This window comes from Papaver somniferum, chromosome 11 (assembly GCF_003573695.1).
Source record: "Papaver somniferum cultivar HN1 chromosome 11, ASM357369v1, whole genome shotgun sequence".
NCBI lineage: Eukaryota > Viridiplantae > Streptophyta > Magnoliopsida > Ranunculales > Papaveraceae > Papaver > Papaver somniferum.
This window is the reverse complement of record NC_039368.1, coordinates 45,398,985-45,423,382: the sequence shown is the minus strand read 5'-3', so window position 1 is coordinate 45,423,382 and position 24,398 is coordinate 45,398,985. Positions and strand designations below refer to the sequence as shown.

Below are 24,398 nucleotides of genomic sequence, written 5' to 3'. Positions count from 1 at the left end.
TTAGCTCCATTAGGATGTTAATTGCTATAGATTCTGTCCATAACCTACAGATACATCAAATGGATGTAAAGACAGCGTTTTTGAATGGTGAATTAGATGAAGAAATTTATATGGAACAACCCGAAGGCTTTGTAGTTAAAGGTTGTGAGAAGAAGGTTTGTAAACTGAAGAAATCTTTGTATGGATTGAAACAAGCACCTAAACAGTGGCATGAGAAGTTTGATCATGTGATGATTTCTAGTGGTTTTAGAATTAATGAATCTGATAAGTGTGTTTATACTAAACTTGTCAAGGATGCCTGTGTGGTTGTATGCTTGTATGTTGATGATATGCTTATACTAGGTACAAACATGGATGTTATTAATACCACTAAGAAAATGTTGAATGAGAACTTTGACATGAAAGAATTAGGCCCCGCTGATGTCATATTAGGGATGAACATTAGAAAAACTTCTAATGGCTATAGTCTGAGTCAGTCTCATTATGTTGAATCTATACTTAAGAAATATAATCAGTTTGACTGTAAACCTGTATGCACTCCATATGATTCTTCTTGCAAACTCATGAAGAATAAGGGTGTGATTCTCTAAAGCATTTTGAGAAATAGGATATGTCTAGGGCCAAAATGGACAAAACGGCACATACTTAGCAACACTTTGAGGATATCATGCATGGATGTTATTAGAATTACACCAAACGCTAGCAGTTCAAGACATAGTTCACTGTCTAGTTAGTAGTTCTTGTAACTTCTCTCTAAGCAAGGTTCAAGACCTCATGGAAACCTTTGCCTAAATGGTATTTTCCGTACTCTGATTTTTCGTTTTTTACCGAGATTTCATTCATGTGGGGGATTGTTGGAGAAAATGAGTTATTTAATAAATGATTTTTTGGTCTTGGTGTGGTTTGATCTCATGACCTAAGGGTCTAAGGATACTCACTCATTTTTGAGTGAATGAAATGGAACCTTTAGTCCCACATTGTGGAAAACTAAAGAGGTGTTCCACTATATTACCATGTTCTCATGGATATGTTGTAAAACAATGTGGGTGGAGCGGGTAGGGAGAAAAATACATGTTTCGACCCATGCCCATGCGCGTGTACCAAACACCAAGTCTTTGTCTACTTGAAATTATTTTTTACAAGTGTTTAACGGAGAGGATAAAATTACAGCTTTGTCGTTTTTTTGATTTTCTTTACGATTTATCCCGAAAACAAAAAAGTAAAACAATTATTCGTTTTTCATTTATTTTTATAAAAATAAAATATGATCTCATCATCTATCTCACTGTGGTCGTTCGCGTGTCTTTTACTCTTTTAATTTGTTTTTCACTCTCTTTTACTTTCTCTGTCTTTCTTTAGTTTTTTCTCTCTCTATCTCTACTGTAACCCAACAAGCATAAAAAGCTCTTCGTTACAGAAGATAGTTTCAGAGATAAAGAGAGAAGAAGAACAACAAGTAGTAGTAGATACATTTCTGGTAACACATATTCATGCTCTCAGCAGAGGGAGCAAAACACTGTCTTGGAATACTCCAAATCCGCTTCTTCTTCTTCTCTCCCCCTCTCTCATCATCATCATCAACTCCATTTCTGGTTATTATTATCAACACGAATCCCTTGTTCGTTGATCAACACTAAGTATGTCCGTTTTGTATTCTCTTCCACATTCTTTTAGCTCGTTTCGTTTCATATTTTTTTGGTTTTATTTCGATCTACTTCACTGATATTAGATCAATTTTTATTTTATTTTTGGTTTCTTGAATGAATTTCTCTTCTTACAATGTGGTATCAGATTCTGTATTCGGTTTGTTTCTGTTTATGGATTACAAGAGATCGGTTGTTGAAAATCATTTTTAAATGAGTTTTTTTTTTTTGTTAGAATGATTTTGGATTTATTAGAAGAGAATTCAGGGAAATTTAGACAAGTTTTTGTTAAGATGATGATGATGATGATAATGTTAACGTGGAAGTTAAAGAGCATTTATTTTGTTTGCCTTAAAGAAAAGTGATAAAGATAACTTTTAGAGTAGTTAGCGTTACTTTGCTTCTACTTGGAGGTTTCAAAGATTCTTTCCGGATTAAGTTTTTCACAAAACAAAACTGAAGAGAAAGAAATGATACTCTTACTGCTTTTTCAGTCCCCGTGAGTTTCAACTTTTCAAGTGAGTTAAAGAAGCTCATAAATGGGTCTAAAATAACAAATTTAGATCAACCACACTATTTTTATTCATAATTCGGTTATTACTGTGGTTAAGAGCTTAGAATAGTAATGGAATAGTGTTTCCTGTTTCTTAATGTTATGTTTTTGAAATTTCTTATCCAAAGCTGTAAATTTGAGGTGACAATTTTGATTGTTGGTGATTTTTCGCTTGCAATGTCAGAGATTTGGGTTTGGTTTGGAGGAATTGCAAAAAGCTATTAGTACTTAATATTTTGAGGTTGAGCTTGAATCAGTATATTTATAAAAATCTGTATATGCAATTAGTCATGCAGTTTTGATTCTTTTCTTCTATTCATTGGCTCTTTTTTGGGTTGTTATTGATTTATCTAAGCTAATTTTTGTTTTTGCAGATTCTTGGTGGAAAAGAGTAGTACAAAATGAATAGACAAGTAGAGTTTCATTACATAAATACGGGATTTCCGTATACAGTCACTGAAAGTTTTATGAACTTGTTTGACGGATTAACATACAGCCAAGCAGAATTTTCTTTCCCGGCACCAACACATGATCAGGTAATCACATGATTTGATCTTCATCTTTGTACTTATGGGGGCCATTGAATGTCCTACTTACAGTGGTCAGGGCTATTGCTAGACAATTGTACTTGAAATTTTGTTTTGGGGAAACTCCAATGTTTTTGAAGCTTCAAGCATTTGATTGGATGTGAATTGCTTATATTTTATTTAATTATTTTGTACTTGAAACGGAAACTCTCTCTTGAATTGTAATTTGATTATTCTGTCCTTTTCTTATCCCTGCACAGGACTTTGCATATTGGTCAATGCAGGCTGGATCGAACAAATTTGGCCCATCTATTCCTGGAAATCAATACTATGGTTATGGCCATCCTTATGCGGTAAATGACCTCGTACCTAGAATGGACGAAGGCAGGAGAGTTTGGGAGAACTCTTCAGTAGCTAATCATGAAGAAGCAGAACCGCTAGTAATGCATGTTGGAGAAACTTTTAATACAAACCTGCAATCTAGCCCTGAAGAATGTAAGCAACTTCAGTTCTAATTTTATTGGCTATCTATTTCTAGTGCGTAGTTTGGCATTTGGAAAAGACCCTGATAGACACCGTTGTATAGCTGTAACTTCATCCTCGTAGCTTGTCTTACACTCTTACTTATAAACTGAATGAGGCACAGACTGTTGGTGTTTTGCCTCTTTAAGAAATATCAGTTTTTCATTTAAACATACCATGAGTGCGGGGCCTACATTGTTGGTATAGTCCTAGTGGAAGAAAAAAGAATTTTAGATGCAAAATATGTGTATCTGGCGTTCCCTCAGGCCTCCCCTGTGTGCCCCAACTGTACTTTGTGATACCGGGCTGGTTCTCTGGCGATTTTTCAAGTGCGGGTTAGTTCATAGGTCACTGGGACACTATTTTATGAAATGTAGTTACAGCTTATTCAAATTGTTGCCAAGTACCTTTCACTGGATATTTAGTGATAATGCTAGCATGTGCAAGCTTGGGTTTGATTCCATTTTTGCGTTAATGATATATTTTTCGTGCACTTTAATGTATGACACCTTATTGCTTTTCTGATTTCCTAGTACTTCTATTCATGGTTGCAGGCGTTCGAAGTAATCATAATGCAAGTAGTTCTCAGGTTTGAACCTTTCTTTAGCGGTAGTCTTAATGTCAATCAAGTTCTAAGATTTGATATGGACACTGGATCTGATGCTTAATTGGCAGCCGAACTGTACTTAGTGCTGAAGTCTATTTTAGGGCCTGCTGTCACTTAGAATTCAAGAGTAATATAACTTTTATGGTAACTAATATAGCTTTCCTCATCTACATAATCTGCAGATTATTTGGCAGGACAACGTTGATCCAGATAACATGACATATGAGGTTCGTATATTCAAATCTTAGCACATGTAACTCACACATATTCCTTAAGAGCCTAAGTTATATATTTATAAGAAAAAGGTTAAAATTTATGATCACCGCTTGACCAGACTGGCAAATTGAACTACTATTAGCTGCTTGTTCAACACTATTCCATATACATTTTTGTAGAGTCTGCCTAGTCTTCAATGGCAGTTTCCCTGATTGAAAAACAATCAGTCTGCGTTTTACTCTAATTTCTTTGTCAGCCAGAAATGAACTTCCTATGAAACATGATTTCTGCTACGATGTACCTTGATTTGGTGTTTTACTCTAATTTCTAGTATTATTACTCATACGTAACACTAATAGCTACGATTTTTATTTTGTTAAGGAACCATCTTTTATGTTGTCCAAACTTTGTTTTGCAATTTAATATTGGTAGTCACGTAAATACTCATCAAATGTTTAAGCAGGATTAACCAGAATCATCTGGTTTGTTTTCATTCGTATCTGTTCGTCAAACTTCATGTGGGTTTTTCTATCTGCAGGAGTTACTAGATTTAGGAGAAGCTGTTGGAACACATTGTCGAGGGCTTTCCCAAGAACTTATTTCATCTCTTCCAGTCACAAAGTTCAAATGTGGTCGCTTTTTTTCAAGAAAAAAATCGCGTGGTGAAAGGTAACATCCTTCATCTCATTTCTATTTCTTTCAAATTGTTTCAACTTGTCTTTCTCCTTCCTTTCACAAGCATATCTTTAACACGAACATTGAGTAAATATTTTGTTAGAGCACTTATGAATCTGACTTAATACATTCGAGTAGTAATGCAAACACATTAACTTTAAGAAGAGACATTGAGCCATGCACCAGAACAGATATTGATCAAATCATGCAAACTTTTGGTAGGAATAAAACTATAAATTAAAATGTGGAAATAATTTTTGGGCTCTCCTAGCTTAGAGTTGTTTTGGTTAAATATGGAAAGTGGATGAACAACTGTTCTAATTTGTCTGGTTTATGTGTTGATGCATTGGACTGTTGGTTGTTTTTGTTTTTTTTGGCAATACTGGTTTAATTTGCAAACCTTATGACAGAATTTGAAGAATGAGTTTTTTGTTGGTGGCAAAAACAGGTGTGTAATATGTCAGATGGAATATAAAAAAGGGGACCGCCAAATTACTCTTACATGCAAACATGTCTACCATGCAAACTGCGGCTCCAAATGGCTTAGTATCAACAAGGTCAGCTTCTGATTTCAAAGCCTTTTTAAAACTAAAAACCTTGCGAGGATGGTCGTGTGTTTGTCCTTAAATTCTCTGCTAATAATTCTATATTTGTTCTCTCAGGCATGTCCAGTTTGCTATAAGGAGGTGTTTGGTGAGGATTCCAAGCACTAAATCATATTACTAACATGGTGAGAAAAAAGATAAAAAGTCAGTTCCTGCTACAAACAAACCAAGCTTCATCTTCAAAATTGCCCTTTATTTCATCTAGTTTCATTTTTCTTACTACATACAAAATGATAGTTGAGGGGCCTCACTTATTTCTCTCTTTCCTTTTTCCTCCTTTGTTTACACGTTTTTAGTTAGTAGTAGAATTATAGAACCATATTATGTTTCTTTGTTACACTACGAGAATGTTAATAGCAATTTTAGATAATCTTTGGTGAGTACGCGGTTAACAAATATTCGTAGTATGGAGGTATTGTTATATGAAAAGAATGGAAAAACACAGGCACACAGATTTCATTCCTTCCCCAGTTTTGGACAATGTTTTGTGTATTAATTGCATTTACAAACATTCTCTCATTGAACTTACAGATATATGGTTCACATTATTTACACATCCAAACTCTTGGTATTCCGTGACTTTATACAGAGGCGTGTTTACCCTTCTTGGGTTTTACTTATACACGTTTTTATTAATAAATCGAGATTTCCCTGCTTATAAACATAACAACACACTTTCATGAAGCAGATCCCTTGGATTTCTGAATCTCCAACTGATGCTCAGCTACCATGATACATGAGTCCCCCTCAAGAGAGGAGACACCATTTTTTACTTCTTTGGGTGCAGTTAGTATATCCGCGGTGCATTGCACATCAGGTGTAATACCAACCTGATCAATCTCGTGAAACGAAGGTGATACATACTTGGCGACTGTTATAAACAGTGCAGAGCCATCATGCAGCTCAGTAACACTCTGTCAAACACACGAGAAGATAAACGCAATAATCAGATTTTGGAAGGTGTTGAAAGAAATGATTCATAGACCACAGCTGAACTTTCAGTGCAATCTGAAAGTGAAAACACCTGGTGCACACAGTGATGAAAGTGAGACTGTAGTATGGCACTGCTATAGCAAGAGAAAAGCAAAAACACCTCCCATCCCCCAAACTCATACACCAAACGTATGTGTTGATCTGTTATTGGCTAACAACATTATACTCCGGGCCCACCAGTATTAGGCATTCAGATTATGGGTCAATAGCTTCCTAATTAGGGTTCTAGATGATGTGTGGTGTATAAGTTTGGGGGTAGGAAGTGGGTTCGAGAAATAAGCATAAGGGGTAGTTAGAAACTAGATTGCAGTTCAAAAATATGGGATCAACTGATTAGTATGTTCAGTTAACTTGAGTATTATGCTTGACCTCCAGAATCTCATAAATGGTTTCAAGGCCTGTACATGTACCTGGATTTTGCCTTTACCAAAGGTTTTGCGCCCCACAAGAATAGCTCGACCATTATCGTGCAATGCTCCAGCCAAAATTTCACTAGCACTAGCGCTTCCTTCATTCACCTGTTCAAACGACCCAGCTTAGTTTACTCAGTGAGATAGTAGAGATCGTCAAATTTTGTGAAGTCAAATGGTTTACTAAAAGTTAGTGAGATTTTCCCTCTTATGTAATTATCTGGTAAGTTTTTATCCCCAGTTGTAATGAGATGAACAACTTGCGTAAGTGTTTCGGATCTCTAACTGATCTTATATTAAGCCAAATTAATATTTTCAACACCAGTCTGGAAGTACTCAGAGAAAGAAAAAGTAAAATATGGAACTTAATTTTGTTAATGACTTACAAGAACAACCAGTGGATCGCGTGTTAAAGCATGCCCATTGACCATGTTAATGGGTAACATGTTTCCATCCCGGTCAATGGTATTGACAAGAGTTTCATCACCATCTAGCCAAATTTGAGCAACATCCAATCCAGCTTTAACCAAACCTCCCTGTAAAAGAATAGTAATGCACAATAAATATACATGAAGAAGCTTACACCATTGTATATGAGGAAATGAAACTTACAGGATTGTTACGCAGATCTAGTATGTAAGACTGTACTCCCTGGCTTTCCATTTCTTCAATGGCGCTTTCCATTTCATCAGCAGCAGTCTAGTTAAGAACAGTAGTAGCAGTTTGATTTTAAAATGGAACATCCAATATATAATATTCTGAATTGATAGTTCAAAACATAAATATCACAGAACTTGAGTAGCTTGAATGAGATATAAACCTGAGAAAAAGCTGACAGCTTTACATATCCAGTCTTAAATGGATGGCCATCCAAGGTTTTTTGAGTGATGACGGCACTTGATAAAGGAGAAAGCTTGATATATTCACGAGACAGTTTGACCTTCAGGTGACAATAGACTTGGCATCAGATTGATCAAGAATCACTAGAAGAGACAGATTACAGGGACCAATGTACTCTCAGATACACCCCAAGAAGGGTTGGTTTGCAAAAAAAAAAAAAGGAGATTTTCATTCCATCAGGACATGCAATTATGGAACTCTAGTTTTACGGAGTGAAGTAAAGATGTCAAATAGATACCTCTTTGAAACCAGAACCACTTCCTGATTCTTTACCCTGGAGTAAAAAAGGCATCAACCAGTCAAGACTTAAGGACAAGGTGTGAAGTTCTAATCATGCCACAAGAAACTTCCATCACTTGACAAAACTTATACTATCATTATGCAACTATAGTGTAATAGTTAAACAACCGCTACATCCAGTTGTTAACTCAAGATGCATGAGTACTCTAATATTAGTTCATGACAATCATTTCACTAGTTGTTCCTAACACTATTGATGATGTAGCATACAACACCAGATTCTTTGTATTACCAACACACCATTACTTGAAAAGGCAAAATAAAAAGGTAGTCACATTATGAAGTTTTACTGTAACTGTTGTTCCAACATGGCCCCGGAGTTTTTGAGCTGCCATTTCTCCGTTAACGCCGTCAAGCCTCTCCCCTGGAAATAACAAAACCCTATGGTTATGAGTGTGATGTATTTAATTTTAAGTCTGAGACAAGACCAGCGAAAGAATACAAGATAGATAGCCAGAGAAGATCTGACGAACTAACCATCTATCTCAATTAGCTCATCTCCTTCATGTATACCAGCACGAGAAGCCGGACTTCCATTTATACAGGACATGACAACCTGGAGTAATTATCAACAAAGATATATGTGACATTACTCTATGGATATCGATTGATAATAAAAATGGAAAACGCTTAGACAACGAAGATACTGATTTTGCACAGGGATAGGATTCGCATCCAAATGCTACCAGAAAATCGTCAACATCTCCCCATAGACATTAGATTAAATTCTAATTAATCAGGGAATCCATTATAAAGTGACTTACCAAGTGCCCCGAGCTTGGTTCAACTTTTATGAAGAGTCCTACCCCTTGTAGATTTCCGTCACTTCCAATTCTGAAACTTTGATATTCCTGCAGCAAAACACTCAGATGTTACACAATTAGAAGGGTGATGCTGTAAGTTCTAACCAAATATTATGACTGAATGAAGCAACAGGCGACAAAAATCAAAAAAAAAAAAAAAACTTCAATATGTACCACAACAACTGTGGGTTTCGTTTTAAGAGAACTTTGAAGAGAAACGCATAGGGATATTAGATGGTACCCATGGTACCTTTTAGCAAAAAAAAAAAAAAAAAAAAAAAAAAAAAAAAAATTGAAAGATGCCGAACACAATTGACAATAAAAACTGTAGCCCAATTCAAAATGCAAATGTTTATCACAAAAATGAAGGCCAAAAGACAACCAAACGTCTCAAGACCAGGGACATGAGATACTAGAAAGGTGACTGAAAGAGTTCTATTTTGTATATAGGAGCAACCTTTGGGCTAACAATGCGAGTAAAAGGATCGCCAAGAGTAGAAAGCATTCCACTGATCTTGTTGTATGCTGCATCAGCTGACCTCAATGGAAGCATTTCTACCATGGTCTGTTGAAGCTTGGAGTCCCAATCTGCTTGAAAATAAAAGTCCAGTTTCTTAAGAAATTGATCAATTTTCTAAGAGCATCCACAATGCATGGTATGCACAGCCACAATGGTAAGAACACTCAGTGGGATGGCCAATTGTCATCTGAAATTGCTAAAGCTGGCATTTTGGCAATAATTCGGTAATCACACAGATTTTAGATGGTGCGCCAGTGCCACACCAGACGATGTTTGATAATGGTCATTTCACCTGCACTCACTTTGAAACCGGTACTCAGGAGATGCACAATCTTAATCTGATACCAAACAAACTCAAGTACGAATTTGTTTCAGACTCGTCTTCTAACAGAGTATGCCTTCAGACTAAATGACATACATTGTCTGAAAAATATCACAATCTGTTCTATTATCGTATTAGTAGACTAGCAGTCCCACTTAAGCTACAGCTATATTGAGAGAGAACCGAGAACCGAAACCCATTTTCCAGTAGCAAGTACCGGGATTGGGTAGGAGACAATGTTAGCTCCCAAATATAGGACATAGTTTTTTACGCCGGCCTGACCAAGCTACAGCTATATTGAATCATACCGAATTTTCACTTAAGTATACCTGTTAATTTTATCAACATGCTGTAATTCATATTTCAATGGGATTTAAGAACGCAATGACAACCCGAAAAAAAGAAACCAATTTCAGTTACCTTGATGATTGAAAGTTGGATCAACGAAGCTTTCTCGAATCAAACCCCATGTCTCAACAAGTGTTCTCTGTACTCTACTAACCTGATTTTAATGTTAAACAACTTCAGTCTGACAAACAACAACATCTTTAGTACTCACGTACAAATGCGTTCTCCGTAAGTAAATTACCTCGCGAGCTCGAGAAACAGGGAAAGCTACGGTAAGAGATCCAGACAAAGCTGGAGTAGTAACTGAACAAACTGATATAACAGCAGCAGCTGTAGCTGCAAAACCTAAAAAGTTTTTTCCAACTGATTTGATCAATTTTTTCTTCATTCCATCATCCTTAAGCTTATCATTGAACCTGGTAACACCATTCGAATCCTCTTCTTTTTCTTCTCCAAAGGAGTTATCTTCAGACCAAATTCTTAATCTACGAAATTCTAATTCATTGGCATAAGTGTTAAACTTCTTATGTACATATTGAATTCGGTGTGGATAGTAATATGATGCTCGATGTCTGATTTTGTTAAACGAAGATGTTGAGGGAAGTGATGATTGATGATACCGAGATATAGTAAGATCCAATCTTGGATTTAGAATTTCCATAATATGACAGTATTTTTTACTTCTGTTTTGGAGATTTTTAAGTGGAAAACCAAAGAAAGTTTGAAGAAAGAAATAGAAGAGGAGGTTTAGAATTAGAAAGATTCATCTGGGTCCCACATGGAATCTTGTGGCTAATTATGAATCTCAGTTTCTTATTAGTCTTACTTACACAGTTACACGTGGAGAATGAGAACGAATGGAAGAGAGGGATGCGACAGCAACAGCAAAATGCAAATCTTCGATTGAAGCCTCCGGGGAACTTTTTAGCAGAGAAAATTCTATTATTTCCATCTTTCCAAATTTCATTACTAAAACCAGTTAAACCAAGTTTTTATTTGATAGAACTCACAAAATCATTACCAGAGAAATAAGCAATGCCCATTGTATTTCAATGTCATAAGGAATGGAATAACTCGTATTCAGAAGTAAATCACTCTAAATGAGAGCAGAGAAAGAACAATCATGGAAAAAATGAACCTCATAATCTTAACAATTCACTCGAATATATCTGTCGTTCTCACTAATACCCCATTTCAAAAGCATTTCTAGTCTTAAGTCTACCATGTAAAGCATCCAAGAGATAAATGAGTGCCTGGGAATATGTAACTTGTACCAGACAATAGAATACAAACTTACAATATCTCTATGAATGGAAATGATATTGTAAGTGTCTTTCATGGAAAACTGACCTCTAGGATTAGGTCTCAAGATTACTGTATCCCCCTCAGCGTGATTAAACTTAGCATTAGATTTTACAGAGAAAGTATCAGCTTGCAAGCTCTGAAATAGGGAAAGGAAAAGACCAACTATCACCACTTATGAAATCAGCAACTGTAGCATTCTTATTACGGATGTAGTCAGCATTAATATGAGGATCAATCCAATCAGAAAGTTTGCTTTCAACATGCTAGTTATCAGACAGAAAATTAGTCTTAGCCCCATCTCCAAAGATATGACTAATTAGAGGTTTAGCAATAGGAAATCTCCAAAGATTGATTGAGATCCGACATAGCTTTTTTATCTTAATAGACAGCTTATAGCTTGTCGTAGAGATCGACAATCTATCATATGGTAGCCCTCTTCAGGATCTGAATCTGATAGGTTGTGAATTGAGATTTGATTATCTCGGTAATCTAGATCTTGGTTGATCTAAATCGATGCAAAGGAGTTCAAGATTTGAAACGAAAAATCCTTTGTATTACTCAAAATGTATCTCTGATTTCGTTTTTGAGATTTAGAGCGATTGTCGAATACAGTTTAGTCATTTACTGTTTCGGAATACGATCCAGCGGAGTAGAGTGGTACAAGTCTTCACAGTGGCTGAAGCAACTTAAGATAGTGGATATTTTAAAATTCACGTGCATTGACCAGATTGGTACTAGGCATTGAAAGAACTAGGTAACTTGGAGTTACTTTACTTGTCAACTATACGAAGTTGGTGATAATCTTTGTATAGCGGCTTATTCTGAGAGTGTTCAGAACTGGACTAGGTCATGGGATTTTTCTGCATTTTCGGTTTCCTCATTGAAAAAAGATCTTGTATCGTGTTATTTACTTTATTTCTGCATTATTTAGCTTGTCTTTATAATTAAAATAAATATACTTGTACGTTAATCAAATACTTGGTTTGATCCCATAATTAGTTCGGTTCGAACTTATACTATTTACCAAGTGGACATCTTGTGGTTGCTATCTTCTTGATAGTCTCTGTCTATATTAGATCACACGATGTGTGTGTCATACGGTTGACACCTAAAATATTATGGTGTACTTGGTACCCTCGTCATTTAAGAAAAAATGAGTACCGGTCTTCTTAATAGTAACATCAACATGTTTACTCTCATTCCGTTCTGATCTCTAGCCATAATTTGCTGAACAATATGTGGGATAATTAAGCTATCCACAACACTCAGATCCCAATTGCCAGAATTTGGATCAATAACATCATTCACCTTGAGATTAGGGAGCTCCCTCCTCATTGACTTCAGCGATAACACTTAAAGGTAAATCATTCACCCAAGGGTCATTCCAAAAGTCAATATTACTCACGTCACCTGTATGTGTCATCTTAAATAACTCCTCACGGCGTTTCAGTGTTTTTCCGACTAATAGAGCTAGTGTTCTTAAACAACTCTTAATGGCATCAAATTGGCCAACGTAGCTATAAGTTATTTAACTGAAAGTTCTCGAAAACTATGGTATAAATTAAATGGTTATCGCTTATTTATATACTTTTCCTCGAAACTTAATGTTTTCAAACTCCTAAAAATTAATTATTTTATTTTCATCGACCGAATTTAGGAGACCTTCTAAATGGTCAGTTAGGATGCAATTTTCCGTCATAATGGTTGTACAAAAAAAAAAATTGGTTTAACATTTCATGAAATTAAGACTCAAATCTATATGATTAAACAAATTGATCATGAACTTACTTCATATACAACAAATAAACATATTTCCAGTTGAAACTTATTACAAAAATTCATTAGTTAGATGATTCGGATTCTACACAAGTTGCAGTAGCAGAGAAAATCGGTAAAGAAGATGAAGTATTCAAATACGGACTTCGCCGGGTCCGACCTAATGGCCCAAATTCGACCAACATTTAAAAATCAGAGCCTGTATAATACTAAAGGCTTCAGCAATTCCGTAAAATTATGGTCAATTTAAAATGAAAAGAAGACAATTTGAGTATGGTATATAAATGAATTTGTTTCATACTTCTGGGAAAAAAAATAAAAAATAAAATCTCAATCCATTACTTAAAAGCTATAAATTTCTTTACAATTACACCAAATAAAAGGTCACAATTGTTAGAAATTTCCATCAATTTTATCACAATCGATTGATTGTGGTAGGGAAAATTATGACCCATAAGAATAGAAGAAGATGACATATGTCAAATTTGTATTTTTTTAACATGTAGTTTAAAAGAGCACAATTCTACATTATTTTTACGCGCCAGTCTACGTTTAGGTGAGATCTTATTATGTATTTGCTTGGGAGTTTTTTCGTCGGCCTCCCACCGTGCAAACAATCATCTAGCTATTATGAAACAGATGGTACCAAATTTGCATCCAAAAGGAATGAAATTGAATAATTTCGGGACACTTCAACTTACACAATCTTGGCATAAGTATGGATCATGTCCGGAAGGAATTGTCCCTATTCAGAGGAAAGGAGAAAACTACAATCCTACACTTTTGCGTAAGTATAATCCTCCAAGATTACGTAAGACATATGTTGCATCACTATCTAACGACTATAGTAACGACCAAGAGGTGTATAATGGTTGTTATTAATTTATTTTATGTTTGTGTGTGCATATATGTATATATTCGTACTAAGAATAATTGATAATATAATATAAATAACATAAGTGTTGTCATACATCAAAGTTTAATACTAAGAGATTTTTGTAACTAATTTACAAGATTGTCAATTTTTGGTGTCATGGTTGAATTTTATGCGAATTGAGTTATAGCAAATTTCATATATTCATACATGTAAATAAAACCCACATTCAAATGTAATCTTGGAAAGTCAGAGTATAATCCTCCAAGATTTCTTTTGGTGTCATAGTTGATAGTATATGATTCCCTAAGTATGTATTTTTGTGATTTTTGTGACTGATATGCATATATCAAAAAAAAAAAATGTTCAAGGTAGACCTCCATGTAAGAATAACCTTCAGATAAGAATTTTTTTGTAGAGGTTTTATTGTACACACTTGGTTCTTCTTGCATATGTGTTTAATTACTCGATTGGCAGTCATTAAAAATAAATCAAATACCTCATTTTATGGAAGTATAATGAGTAATAAATGCTTGTATATGATTGCAAGATACACACAGACAATTTCCGACAGAAATTTCTAGCTATAAAACTCAATTGGAAACTATTAAAATGAGTGAGTGGTCAATATCAATAGTTTGACAATTAAAATGAGTGATAGTGATCAAGAGTTGGACAGTTAGAGTATGATATCAACATCATGAAGAGTATAATTCAGTTATCCATTTTGTTATTTTTGTTGTTTATTACCGTATGTTATTCCCATGAATTAATGGTTTCCAGTAATAATATCCAGAATGGACCAATCTTCAACTGCATCCAAGAATCTGCAAAAGATGTCCACATTGCTGAATCAAAGAAATATGGTTCTTGAGAAATTTTTATGATAATACTCAAGGTATTGCATTTATTTCTTGCTCTTTTAGGAACATACAAGTCCTTCGTTAGCTTGAAAAATATAGGGCATTCAAAAACAAGCACGCAGCAGCTACACCACGAATTACTTGATCAATTTAAAGATTATATCGTTAATATATGGGTATACTATAAAAGGTATTGTAGTTTTCGGTGTCATACAAACGCGCGTGACAGTTAACTTGTTAGAGCACTGCTTGGTCGAACTCGCATGGTTGCTATCTCAAGCTTGTTTGTAAATGTTAGTGATCAAAACTATAAGTCTTGATTTCTAGTCTACTATAGATAAGTCTCGGACTATGATAGAAAGTGTAGTTGAGCTCAAGAACTCCATGACGATCATCATAAAAAACAAAGAATTACTCAAGGAACTGGTGGAACTTCATCGACTAAAAGGTATGTGGAGAATTGAACTTATCTATCACTCAAAAGTCTATCTACTCTATCTCATATCCTGAGACAAAAGTCGTTTTGCTATATAAACTTTGATTATACACATTTGTTATTTCGAGCCGAGTTTATCTCGCCTATTTATTTCTCGAAATATGTGTTGTTAAGCTTTCGCTTTGTCCAAGTTCATCTTTACCTAGTGATGAAAGTCATGTTAAGTTTCAATCACTTGAAAATGACTTTGACGAAAAATGGTTTGTGAATAGCAACTATATAACGTCCTCTAAGAATGTTTCAATGATTGAAATGAGAGTTTAGAATATATAACCAATGTTGGATATAAGCATTGTGTGGTAACACATATATGTATAAGTCCTTATTACTTGAACCAAAGTATGCGTACTTTGTTGATCAGGAAAACCGGAAAACCAGTCCGCGAACTGTCGGAGGTTCTCGACCCGAGAAAATCTGCTGGAGTTTGTAAACTCTTCGGGGAACTTAAATCCGCGAACTAAGTCCGCGTACTTGAGTTGGTTATTTCTAAAGACGATTATTCGTGAACATAAACTTATATAAACTAAGGAATGCAAGTTTACAAATCGTGGCTATAAATTTCATGAATCGATTCGAGTGAATCAAATCGTTTTTGCTTCGATTGTGTCTTGTATACTTCTATAAGATCTAAGCAATTGAACAACTCTCTAACTAGTTCATTTGAGTCATTTGAACTAGTTATGGTAAAGAAGAATATGGTTAATATGAAAGTGAACATATGGCTAACCATTTGGCTAACTATTGTTGAACCAACGAATGTACATGTTTGGGTACGGTTACACAAACCTAAAATCGTGCATTTCAATTGTGTGTAACAAGATAAGTTTTCGGTATAATGGTTGAAATATATTAGCTTGAATCTAATTAGGTTTTCATCTAACGGTGAATATTGAATGCTTTATTACCAAGCTAACATTGATTGCAAACCCTGATTTGAAAAACTATATAAGGGAGAACTCTAGCAACTGGGAAACCTAATCCCCACATCTTACGTGTGATACTAGTTGTATTAGCTAGAGTTTATTCTCCTTTAACCTTAGGTTTCTTCTTGTAAATCAGGTTAACGACTTGAGGAATTCATTGGGATTGCGAAGCCATACCGATACTATTTTCTCGTAGTTGTGTGATCTTATCTTGCATATTCTAACGTACGAGTACAATCGTAAAGATTGGCTTGAGATTGATATCTCCGATAGGAAAGATAGAAAAGTAATCACAAACATCTTCGTCTCATCGTTTGTGATTCCATAATATCTTCTTTCGCCGCATCGATTAAGATTATTGTGAGGTGATTGATAATTCTAGGCTGTTCTTCGGGAATATGAGTCAGGGTTATCAATTGGTTCATGTTCACCTTGATTTATCAAAAGATGGAATAAAACTCATAGGTATTTATGTGGGAGACAGATTTATCTATTATTGTAGGATTTTCTGTGTGATACAGATTTGTTTATTAAAGTCTTCGACTTTGGGTCGTAGCAACTCTTAGTTGTGGGTGATATTAGCTAAGGGAATCAAGTGCGTAGTATCTTGCTGGGATCAGAGATGTAAGGAGCACAAATGTACCTTGGATCAGTGTGAGATTGATTGGGGTTCAACTACAGTCCAGACCGAAGTTAGTTTGTAGTAGGCTGGTGTCTGTAGCGGCTTAATACAATGTGTGTTCAATCTGGACTAGGTCCCGGGATTTTTCTGCATTTGCGGTTTCCTCGTTAACAGAATTCTGGTGTTCTTGTTATTTCTTTTCCGCATTATATTTTGTTATATAATTGAAATATCACAGGTTGTGCGTTAGTTCAATCAATTAGAATATCCGACCTCTGTTTGTTGATTTACATTGATTGACACTTGGATATTGGTCTTTGGTACCATCCAAGTTATCTCTCTTATATTTAATCAGACTCGCAAATTTCTATTTGCTTGAGTAAGGATTAAATCGAGAGATTGAGATATTATAACTCTTTGATATACTTTGTTAAGATTGAGTCCGGTTGATTCTCTTGAAAGTATATTAGAGTTAGTCCATACAGATTTCTAAGCGAAATATTGGGTGTGGTTGTTATACCCCCGCTTTTTCATAACTAGTAAATGAGGAGTGGGTCACAGGCTTATTCTTTGTTAGTAGTATTTTCCTTGTATGGGTATATATCACACCCGGGGAAGAAGTAACACAAACTTATATTTATAAATTTAGTATGGGTATGAATATATTTCCTTTGGTGTGTTTATGTAAATAAGTGTGTGCCATGAATATGTAATGAGTGGGTCACACAACCCTCCTCAATGATGTTAGAGCACTGCTCAGTCGAACTCGCAAGCGTTGCTATCTCAAGCTTGTTTGTCAAGTTTAGTTGATCAAAATTATATCTTGATTTCTAGTCTACTTATAGCTACGTCTCGGATTAGGATAGTAGTGTGTAGTTGAGCATTAGACTTCACATCATTTACCAATTGAGTTCAATAACTAGCGTTCCGGACCTTGCCTTGTTTTGTTGTTTGAAAACAGTGTTCGCAAACCACAGTTCCGGACCCATCACAGATAAACTCGTTCGCAAATACAGTTCGCAAATAAGAGTTCCGGACCCGACTAGTACTTTGCAGTTCGCATACTAGGTACGCATACTGTGTTGTATCCAGACATTGGTAGTAGTTCCAAAACTCTCGTTAATCAATTTGAAAGATTCTTATAAGACGACAATGGTAATCTTACACGTACCACTATCTTCAATTAATTTTCAAATGATTATTTGCTCAAAACGAAATATCTCAAGTTAACATAAAATGTTTGTCTCACACAGATCATGTAAGATATTCAAGGTAATTTTCACATGATCAATTTGACTTAATATTTAGTTTCTAACAAACAAATTGTTTACAAATAAAGTTGTCAAGTAGACGATGAAGCATTCTAATCTTTAAAATCATATTTCGAGAATTATATAAACGAGATAAACTCGGCTCGAAATTTCAAATATGAAGAATACAAAGTCATATAGATATACGACTTAGTCTCATTAGAAGATATAATTGAACAAATTTATGAGTGATAGATAAGTTTTAGTCTCCACATACCTTTTGTCGTCGAAGTTCCTCCAAGATCTTCAGTAGATCTTCTTCTTCAGTTTGCGAATCAATGGTTAGGTTCCAAAATCGGTAAGTATGACAACTTGTTCACATACTCTGTATGCTAACTATTGTTTATACTCATGAACTCATGTTCGTTTTCGAACTTTGTTTGCGAACTGAAGTCCCTGGATTCTTAATGCTTTAAGGTATGCGAACTCGATTTGAAAACCGTGGCATTATGTTCATGAATTCGTTCTTGTATAAGTACTTTGTAAACTTACAAACCAAGCCTAATATGTTTCATGAGTATTTTTATAAGATAGTGAATATTTGAACAACTATCTTAGAACCCATTCAGATACATTTGATTACCTATCATAATTAGTTGATTATCAGATTGAGTCTAAATGTGTTATATGAATATATCTAAGCTAAAAGTATTCACATGGCTGACTTTGGTTAACTGTTATTGAGCCAACTTGTTATACACGTTTAGGTATGGTGCTCCATATATGAATATAAGTATATTTCATTTGTGTGTATCAAGCTAAACCATATAACAATGGAGATTGATTGCTTATTTTCTAAGTAAATTTAGTTTGAATCTTAAATTAGGAGTTCATCTAACAGTGAATATTAATTGCTTTGCTAATAAGCTATCTTAGCTTTGATTGTAAGCAAATCTGATTTGAAAGACTATATAAGGAGAAGCTCTAGCATCTGGGAAACCTAGAGCACCACCAAAAGTACCTTAATCAAAATTCTAGAAAACAAACTAAGTCAAATTGAACTAAAAATCCTAAAAGATAATAATAGAAAAAAACTATACAAAATAAATAAAATAAAACCTAAATATTACAAATCAAAAATACTAATTACAATAGTTCACAACCGCTCCCCAGTAGCGGCGCTGGAAATTGATAAGATTTTGGAATACCCTATATATATATATATATAAACCGCAATTGCACGACGTCTACAGTGTAGACAACGGAAAGTATGGGTCGAACCCGTATGGAACGGTGGAAATACCAATAATCAATATTCCTAATTGACTAACCAATAAAGATATGAGTTTCTGATTTTTAGAATTGAGTTATAAAAGAATAATAAGAAAAATAAACTAAAATACTTAAGTACAATGAGAGAGTCGGTAACCAGGATTTTACGGTATCCACCGCTATTTCTATTCAATTTTTGCAAAGAGACAATTCTAACGATATTTATTTACTCTTTGTTCTATTGAGATCACCTATTATTTTCCTAGAGTCGCAAATATCAATGGGACATCCTAAGCATGGCACATCAAATTATATTAGTGAGAGAATTATACAAAACTAAATCTAGATTCCTAATGATATTTTCATATTCCAAGCATAGATTATCAAACAATGAAACAAATATATTCACAATACTCCATCGATTACACGCGAATGAGGTTTTGTGCAAACCGGCGAAGCAACAACTAATATCATCATTTGTTGAATAAAAAAAATTATATAGAATCAATCAAATCAATGCATTATAGCCTCCAAACCATGTATGTTTCAATTCAAAGTAGTCTGATGCTCAAAGTGTTTTATACCATAAACCCTAATTACAAAGTTTAGCAAAACATGACTTTCTCAAAAGCCATAAATCAATTAAAATAAATCTCTAGCTTTTTTTATATAGTGGTAAATAAGGTTGTCGCTCACTCGGACTCGATGAGATTGATTTCAGATTTAATAAATGAAAATAGTAAAAATAAAGAAAATTTATACACAATATATTAACAGGGTTATTTTGCGTTTCCACCCCTCTCAGGATCGCTAATTAGCGCTTTCTCCCCAAATAGATTGAAATTAGCGTTTCCTCCCGTCGTTACTTTTTCCATCCAAAGTCCGGTTAGCTGAGTCAGCAGAAGTACACAAGTGGCAAAAATATAAGCTTGTAAAAGAAAATACCATGTATACCCTCATGTTCTTCGCTGAAATAAACCAGCTTCAGTTCTTCCAACCTCAATTTCCTTTTTTTCCCCGACTCTCAATGTCGCAAAACACCAAACGGAACCTATCTGGTAATTCATTTCAAACCCCATCTCTGTAAACCCATTTCAAATTCTAAGTTCTTCAATCTATCAACAAACACAAACCCTAATTTCACAAGATCCCGTTTCTCAACTCTAGTCTTCAATTCCTAAAATCGTTTTTCATCTGAATCTTCTTGTTCTTCTGAATTCGACCTCAGCTGGATATTTACATAACACCTTCAAACGAATAGAAGCTAAATTCTGTATACAACCATCACTCATTGAACCTTCACTATCTAAAGAATCCCCAATTGAAATTTCGGCGTTGTTGTTGTCGTCTTAGGGCACTGGAAAGAGCACCGCTGCCTCAATCGACCACAACATACTACCCAACCATTTTTCACTGTTAACTGCCCTCTGATTCTCAAGAACAAATACCATTAATTACAATTTTGGATGGCATGAAAAATCCCCAAATCTGTTTCATTTATTATTGTTGATCCTGCAGTTTATCATGGTTGCAGTAACAACATCATCTTTCCTCCCTCTCACAACCTTATTCCACTCCCTCAAACATTCGATACCGTATCGATGCTTCTGTTGTTTCGGACCAACAACTCAAACTCATTACCAGATCTGAGCCAATACCCCATTTCGTTTTCTGTTTTCTCTCCGTAACGACTCTCTCCAGAAATCCCCAAATCTCCCAATACATACACCACCAGTATGAGAAGAACCACCACTGTCATCAATTACTTTAACCACTTAATTCTTCTCCACACTCGCAATCATCAGTTTCGATTCCCACATCAATTAATTGGGTCAAGTTCGATTGGTGATGGGGGGTTTTAAAGATTTGCTTCCAACTTAACTTTTGTTTTAATTTGGAGGTAGTGAGGAAGGAGGAAGAATCGATGGACAAAGGTTGGTATTCTCCGACTTTTAATGGAAGAAGATGAGGGCATTTCGGGCAGTTCATAGAAAGTTTTTCCTACCACGCTTGCACATGGCGCTGACTCAACTAACGGATTTTTGGATGGAAAATGTAACGGTGGGAGGAAACACTAATTTTAATCTATTTAGGGAGGAAACACTAAATAACGATATTGGGAGGGGAGAAAACGCAAAATAGCCCATATTAACAAGATAAAGAAATACTGGGACTCGGGATTTCAATGTTATGATGGAATCAGCAAATGTTATCATCGACGATCTGAGCGATTTTCGTCATGATGACCCTCCTGTTGAATTGCCTCCAACGGAGACAATTGAGAAAGTCAAATAAATCTCAGAATATGTAGAAGTTGTTCCAACTATTGCAGATCCTGGCATTTCCAGTGATGCAGAGAAAATCCCTAGTTAGGGTATTCCTGTTGAACTGCACCGCCATGACATCTCTGGGTTCAAAGGAATCATGATACTAACAATATTATTATAGGAAAGGATTCCACTGCTAAGAGGAGATGACAACTTTAAAATATTTGCAACTTTGGATGTTATCTATCGCAAGTGGAACCAAAAAACATTGATGAAGCCCTTAGCGATCCCTTCTGGGTGAATGTTATGCATGAAGATTTAAATCAATTCCAAAGACAATATGTATGGGAACTCGTACCTTGTCCCTCTAATGTAAATATTGTTGGCACTAAATGGATATTCAAGAACAAGTCGGATGAATTTGGCACAATTGTCAGAAACAAAGCTAGACTTGTCTCTCAAGGATATTCACAGATTGAAGGTATCGACTTTGACGAGACCTTTTCTCCCGTGGCATGCCTTGAGTCCATTCGATTATTATTAGCTCATGCTTGTTTTTTCAAGATTAAGTTATTTCAAATGGACGTAAAATCCACATTCTTGAATGGATGTATAAAGGAAGAGGTTTATATTGCTCAACCTAAAGGATTTGAAAGTTCAGAATTTCTTGATTATGTCTTTAGGCTCAGAAAGGCATTGTATGGGTTAAAACAAGCACCTCGTGCCTGGTTCGAAAAACTAACCACTTATCTTCTTAGAAAAGGTTTTTCGAGGGGTGGAGCTGATAAAACACTCTTTACCAAATGGAAAGGGAAGGAGGTTTTATTGCTCAAGTCTATGTAGATGTTATCATCTATGGACCGACCTCCGAGAAAATTGCAAAGGATTTTCAAGTCTCTATTGGAAGGGAATTTGAGATGAGCAAAGTTGGTGATTAAAATTCTTTTTAGGATTACAAATTCAACAACATAAGGATGAAATATACTTATCTCAAGAAAAGTACGCTATGGATCTTGTAAAAATGTTCGGTCTTGATAAGTCTACTCCAAACTTACTCCCATGCCCACCACTGGTAAACTGCACAGAGATGGGAAAGGAATCAATGTGGATTAGAATCTTTATTGATCCATCATTGGAAGTATTTTATATCTTACAACTACTAGACTGACATTGCTTTTAGTGTTGGTTGTTGTGCTAGGTTTCAGGATAATCCAAAGGAATCTCATCTTGATGCTGCGAAACGTATCATACAATATGTTCAACATACTATCGGTTATGGTCTATATTATACTTTTGATATTAACACTGATCTTACTGCTTATTCAGATGCTGATTGGGAAAGATATGTAGAAGACATGAAAAGTACATCAGGGGGATTTTATTATGTGGTATTGAATCTTGTGGCACAACATAGCAAGAAATAAAACTCACAATCTCTTTCAATTTGTGAAGCAGAATATATTGTTGCAGGTTCATGTTGTACTCAGCTACTATGGATGAAAAAAATGCATGTTGATTATGGAATTGACATTGGAAATGAAGATCTTCAGTGATAACTTAAGCGCGATTCGCATCACTTAGAATCTTGTTGAGCACTCAATGACTAATCACATTGACATAAGGTACCGTTTTATAAGAGATCTATACGAAGATTGTATTATTAACATGGAATTTGTCCCTTCAGAACAACAATTGGCTGATATTTTCACCAAACCTCTAGACACTAAAACATTTTAACACTTACGGCGATCTATTAGTGTTGTCTTAGTTCGTTAGATTTCTATCTTTTTGCCCCTGGATATATCTATATCTTTTGGGCAATGAAAGCTTGAAGTTCCAGTTAATTGTTGTCTCAAATATGTATTTGTTTCTAGTATTTGAATTATGTTTTTGTTGTCTTTTCATATATGTGTCGTATCAAAAATGTCCAAAGAAATCTTTCTTTTCGCGTAAAATTAAGGTCTCTCATGTTGTTCTCTTGGGAATAATATCAAATGAGGAGAGTTCTTAAATGAACTTGTGATAATTGCCATAAATTTGTGGGGAGGCGGTTGTTGAATTTGAAGGGGTTAAATTTTATCTTAATAAACTCCTTGATGAATACAATAAGTTTCGACTATGTGAAATTATCGAAACAAAGTTGATATGTTTTATTTTTAGTCATGAATTATCTTATGTGAATTCATTATGATCCCATAGTTTTCGTGCCTTTGCCAATTTATATTGACAAAAAGGGGGAGAATTATTTGGTAGTTCACACTATATACACATGGTTTACGGATCATTATATAAGGGGGGGTGGATCCCATTATAAGATGGAAGTATTGACTAAGGGGGAGTGATACATATCATCGTAGTATTATTTCAAAGTTGTGATGCGATTGGACTTTGATTCTATATGATAATACTATGACACTGAATTACAACACGAAAACATATTCATATTGTTATTGCTATGGATCTTCAACAACAATGATGCTGAGTTGAACACATTCAGAATCGATGGAGAACTTGAAGTAACGAAGAATTCAAGGAAGTTGAAGAGCCAAGAAAATCAAGCATGATGGATCAGAAGCTAGACAGTTTATTTATTTTGTAATCCATATGTATTGATAATTTTTTCACTAAAATTTACAAAGGGGGAGACTGTTAGAGCACTGCTCGGTCGAACTCGCAAGTGTTTCTATCTCAAGCTTGTTTGTCAAGTTTAGTTGATCAAAACTATATACTTGATTTCTAGTCTACTTATATCTATGTCTCGGATTAGGATAAAAGTGTGTAGTTGAGTTTTAGACTTCATGGCGTT

At 35.0% G+C, this 24,398-nt stretch overlaps 2 protein-coding genes across 6 annotated transcripts; one reads left to right on the top strand and one right to left on the bottom strand.

Annotated features, from left to right (window-relative positions):
* The first annotated feature begins 1,353 nt into the window (after positions 1-1,353).
* LOC113321812 (E3 ubiquitin-protein ligase BIG BROTHER-like) lies at positions 1,354-5,980 on the top strand. 4 transcript variants are annotated; one of them, XM_026569733.1, is made up of 9 exons: positions 1,354-1,637; positions 2,381-2,437; positions 2,571-2,732; positions 2,984-3,218; positions 3,779-3,834; positions 4,035-4,079; positions 4,607-4,737; positions 5,192-5,300; positions 5,406-5,980. In XM_026569733.1, the coding sequence occupies exons 3-9, from the start codon at positions 2,598-2,600 to the stop codon at positions 5,454-5,456; spliced, it is 762 nt and encodes a 253-aa protein (XP_026425518.1). In that variant the 5' UTR covers positions 1,354-1,637; positions 2,381-2,437; positions 2,571-2,597; the 3' UTR covers positions 5,457-5,980. The 4 variants fall into 4 exon arrangements, with proteins under 4 accessions (XP_026425518.1, XP_026425516.1, XP_026425520.1 ...); XM_026569731.1 differs by lacking the exon at positions 2,381-2,437; XM_026569735.1 differs by lacking the exon at positions 2,381-2,437 and having other exon boundaries at positions 1,356-1,637; positions 3,800-3,834; positions 5,406-5,878.
* On the bottom strand, positions 5,820-10,670 carry LOC113321811 (carboxyl-terminal-processing peptidase 3, chloroplastic-like). Of its 2 annotated transcripts, none has more exons than XM_026569729.1 (12): positions 10,186-10,670; positions 10,017-10,098; positions 9,212-9,342; positions 8,716-8,802; positions 8,429-8,507; positions 8,227-8,315; positions 7,890-7,925; positions 7,572-7,691; positions 7,364-7,450; positions 7,138-7,287; positions 6,752-6,859; positions 5,820-6,262 (listed from the first exon to the last, which is right to left on the bottom strand). In XM_026569729.1, exons 1-12 carry the CDS (start codon positions 10,603-10,605, stop codon positions 6,026-6,028), a joined length of 1,626 nt encoding a protein of 541 aa, XP_026425514.1. In that variant the 5' UTR covers positions 10,606-10,670; the 3' UTR covers positions 5,820-6,025. The 2 variants fall into 2 exon arrangements, with proteins under 2 accessions (XP_026425514.1, XP_026425515.1); XM_026569730.1 differs by having other exon boundaries at positions 8,242-8,315.
* Positions 10,671-24,398: the final 13,728 nt, after the last annotated feature.